Below are 4,802 nucleotides of genomic sequence, written 5' to 3'. Positions count from 1 at the left end.
ATATATATAATTTATTGATTTAGCAGAAAATTAATATAAATTTCTATTAAAATAATTTTATTCACACTGTTATATTTTTTTACTTGAAATTCAAAAAAGCACAAAAGTATGGAAATCGCATCACATCTATGACATTTTCTGGCATTGACGTCTTTGTCCTTATATATATATATATATAAGCAAAATTAAATTAAATAAAAATACTTAAAAAGTAAAATTTTTTATTTTTGGACAAGTCATGTGCATAGGAATTGATTGTCTGGCTTGTATCAGACGACACTAGAATTGGGCTACAAGCCTACTCCCACACTTAAAATTTTTTTTTTAACATTACTGTGTTTGATGAGTTTTAAACACTTACCGATGAAAGTTCTCATAAAATATTTTTTGTAATAAAACTAAAACCATTAGATCAAATATCTTTTAGCAGTAAAATACTCAAAATTAAAAAAAACCACTAATAAAGGAGGAAAGAATAATTTTATTATATTAAAAATTAAATATAATGATTAACTCATTATGAAAAAAGTTATATTATCATACTAAAAAATTTAAATAAATTTTAAATAAATTCTCAGTTTAATTATAAATTAGATTGATCATGATTAGTGCAGTATTTACCATGTCTGACTATTCTTCTCTTTAGATCCTCAGATGTAATATGATCGATATAGGGATTAATCAATTTTCAATCATCTCGATTAAATCTTAAACCCCAAACCCAATTTATTTTAATATGTATTTTTCAAAGTCCTAGTAACAAAACTAATAATTTTTCACACACTCTATTTGTAAATTAATTTTTTTAAATACTTTTAGCTTGGTTCATCCACTTTAAACCCTATCACAAGTCACAACACATATCTCTACATTCTCTTTTTTCTTGTCAAAACATAGGATGAGCATGCATTTAGCTGATGTATATGTATTTTGAAGGCAATCAAACAGGCAGGACATCACTCTGACACATGATGTAACCTTCCTTAAAGATCCGAACTCTATTTATTTAGGTCATTTGACATTTCCTTTAATCTCATGGCTGTAAATGTTCCACGATATAGGGTTTGTTTGAATAAACTTTTAAAAAACTCATAAGTGTTTTTTTATAAAGTTAAAGTACTTTTTCGATTTAAAAAAATATTTAGTACGGCTTTTCTGACAAAGAATCGTAAAAAACTGAAAAACAGCTTTATTTTTTTCAAAAATCGTGACCAGAACTTCTAAAAAACTGCTTTTTTTACTTTATTTTTACCGCTTTTCGCTTTTTACGTAAAAGTTTAATCAAACACAAAATACAAAAAATCTTAACTTACTCTGAAAAAATCACATTTTTTTCCAAAAACACTTTTATTAAATTGGAGAAAAGTATTTTTTTAACAAGTCAATCAAAATAAGGCCATAAAATCCTTATATTTTAGGTTTTTTTCTTAATATTCATGTAAAAATTGAAATTTACATATAAGAAACAGATGATCTAATAAAAAAAAAATAGATCAAGTAAAGTATTTGAGTTTCATAAAAAAATATTTTTTTCTTAATATTTTTCAACATGGATAAAACATTGCATTCAAAATCACTTGTTTAATGAGCAAAGTTTTTATGACTTAAATTAACACCTGATAATTAAAAATAACTTTAATTTATATGACGTTATAAATCATTCTTATTTATTAATACACACCTATTATTACTTTTTTTTTTTTTCCGTTCATCTTAAAGCAAAAGTAGAAAGGGATAGTTTTGCATGAATACATTAGGATAGCAATATATCAATAATCACCTCGTATAGAGATATGTGGACAAATTTTTTCTATATTTCATTATATTAACAAATATAACTGCTCGTTGAATTCTTATATAAATGCCCTGTTACATTGTATTTTTTTTAATCAGTCATTTTATGACATATTTTTAAAATTTTACTTTTTTTTTCAAAATAGACATTAATTATAAGGTAAGAGACATGATTAAAAAGATTAAATAATTTTGAAGATGAAGTAAATTTTTTATTAAATTTTAAAACTAATTAATTTTCTTAATCGAACAGATCCAGTTATTCTAATGTACATGCATATAATGAAGAAGAAAAAAAAAGCATTATCTGTCTATAATTTTTTTTTCATAACACCATCACTATTCATGAACTCGTTGAATACTACTCTTAGAAAGAATTAAACTCTCGATCTCCCACATAAAAAATAAACTCATTAATATCTTATTGTGACAGAATCTCACAAAAAAAATAAATTCACTCTTGCGTTAGTTTTTTAAATAAAAAATAAACGCACTACTATCTTGTTACGAGATGGTTATAAATAAATAGATAAATAAATAAATAAATGTGGCCCTAATCCAATGATGTTTAGTCACTTCCAAGTCTCATACCAATATATGTGTTTCCACATGGCAACCGTGCTACTCAAATCCTCAGCCACTAATTAACACTCTCTCCCTTAGACTCATTCTACCCATCATTCTCAATGTTCTCATTCTCCTTCTCCATTTAACCACCTCCACACTGCTCTTCTCCTTCTCCTTCTCCATCTCCATATCCACCACCAAAAAATGGAGGATCTCCACATCCTCCCTTCTCCCACCTCCCCATCTCCCTCTCCTCTCCTCCACCGTCTTCTCAAATCCCTCTCTTCCTCCTCCTCCTCCTCCTCCTCCTGGTCCTACTCCATCTTCTGGCGTCTCTCCCCTGATCTCCTCTCCCTTTCTTGGTCTGATGGCCTCATCCTAAATAACTCATTATCTTCTGATGACACTGAATGGTTTTATCTTCTTTCCCTAACTAAGTCTTTCTCTTCAACTGACACCTCTACAACTCATTCTCGTTGCTTCTCTTCATCCACCCCAATCTGGATAACCACATCCACTTCTCTCCATCTATCTAACTGTTCCCGTGTCCGTGAAGCTCTTCTTCATGGCATTCAAACCCTTGTCTGCATCCCCATCTCCGGCACTGGCGTTCTCGAACTCGGCTCATCCCTCATCATCCCCTGAAAACTTGTCCTTTATCCATCAGCTCAAATCCTTGTATTCTTCTCCAATTGGATCATCACATTCAATTATTTCTCTCAAGAAAGAACCAGTAAATACTACCACTTTATCTTCTTTAAACTCAGACCTCTCTGAGTCTGATGGTGGTGGCTCAGTTCTTGATCTCACAGCTCGTCCAAAGAAACGTGGCCGGAAGCAAGCAGTGGCAAAGGAAGTCTCTCCGGGGAGCCATGTTGAAGCTGAGAGACAACGGAGAGAGAAGCTCAACAGCCGGTTCTACGCCCTCCGTTCCGCCGTCCCCAACGTGTCACGCATGGACAAAGCATCGTTGCTCTCCGACGCTGTCTCTTATATCAATGAGCTTAAGACGAAGGTGGAAGAGCTCGAAGCCGAGGCTTTGAAGATGAAGAAGATGATGATGATTACTATGGATAAACCACCCACCTTGATCAATGGAGTTAATAAAGATGAAAGCATGGAGGTAGAGGTGAGATTCTTGGGTATAGATGCGCTTATCCGGGTGAGGTCAGAGAACGGTGGCCATCCGGCAGCGTTGCTCATGGATGCTCTGAGGCAGTTGGAGCTTCCGGTGCACCGTGCCAGTGTTTCTAGTGTGCATGAACTCATGTTGCAGGATGTGGTTGTTAGGGTTCCGGTTGAACTTCAGTGTGAGCAAACCCTAAAAGCTGCATTGGTTTCTAAGTTGATGAAGAACAACTATTTCTAATTAACTAGTTTAATATTATCATTAATTAAAAAATATATATATATATATGTATGCTTAGTTTGAAGTCTTTGCATTGTTGTGCTTATGTGTTTGTTTTGTGGTTATAATGTACGTGATTGTTGTATGTAGAATAATGAGCTTGGTATGATATATATTGAGAAGATCAGATGCAACAAAATTTATAATACATTGGCTTCTTAATTATTTTGCAAAGGGTACATTTAATTTGGAAGGTTATGAGAATTATATAATTTTATTTATTTTCATGTTTTGCTATATCTCACGTGGACTAAAGAAATAATTAATATCATTTAGTTTAAGATATTTAATGTGTTAATTCGAAGATAAAAACAAAACTAACAAACAAAAATTTCAAACTGTGTGGTGGTGGGGCAATTGAAATTTCTACATTTATGATAAAGACTTAAATAAAATGTGTGTGTGATTTATCTACATATAAAAAGATAAATGAATAGATAAATAAAAAGTTACCACTTATTTTACCATGTTTTTCACAAGAGCGTTGGTTAAAAGAGAAAATCCTTATCATTCTGAGATGTGTCATTGAATAATTGAAATTTGAAGAGAATGAGATGACACTTTTTTTCAAGGAGCTTAATTAAGTTAATTTTTTTACTTTCTTATTTACTTTAATTCATATTGATTAAAAAAAATTATTGAAGTTAATTGTTTACCTATTTTATAAAAAATTTTATTACTTTTCAAAATTACCCCTATTTAAAATTTCACTAAATTAGATATATGATTTAATACTTAATTAATTATTATTTATTAAAAATTATATAAATACATTAAATTAAAAAAATAAATTTAAAAATAATTATTTAATATTATAAAAAAATTTTTAAATGAGTAAATAAAAAAAACTCTTAAACGTAACAAGTAAAAAGAAACAGAAAAAAAAATATTATGGTGTGATTATATTGAATAAATGAATAGTATCTTTCAGTGAAATCATGGATCAACTTTTAGAGGGCAATGAATAACAAAACAACAAAAAAAATCTCCAAGCTTCAGTATCATTAACATCAACTAATTAATTCAAGTACTA

The 4,802-nt window shown here is 30.0% G+C and overlaps 1 protein-coding gene across 1 annotated transcript; it reads left to right on the top strand.

Moving 5' to 3' along the window:
• Positions 1 to 2,461: 2,461 nt before the first annotated feature.
• On the top strand, positions 2,462 to 3,743 carry LOC120276203 (transcription factor MYC2-like). The gene has a single exon (XM_039282949.1). The coding sequence runs from the start codon at positions 2,927 to 2,929 to the stop codon at positions 3,728 to 3,730; it is 804 nt and encodes a 267-aa protein (XP_039138883.1). The 5' UTR covers positions 2,462 to 2,926; the 3' UTR covers positions 3,731 to 3,743.
• Positions 3,744 to 4,802: the final 1,059 nt, after the last annotated feature.

The sequence above is a fragment of the Dioscorea cayenensis genome, chromosome 1 (assembly GCF_009730915.1).
Source record: "Dioscorea cayenensis subsp. rotundata cultivar TDr96_F1 chromosome 1, TDr96_F1_v2_PseudoChromosome.rev07_lg8_w22 25.fasta, whole genome shotgun sequence".
NCBI lineage: Eukaryota > Viridiplantae > Streptophyta > Magnoliopsida > Dioscoreales > Dioscoreaceae > Dioscorea > Dioscorea cayenensis.
Note: the sequence above shows the minus strand (reverse complement) of the source record. Positions and strands in the feature narration are given on the sequence as shown.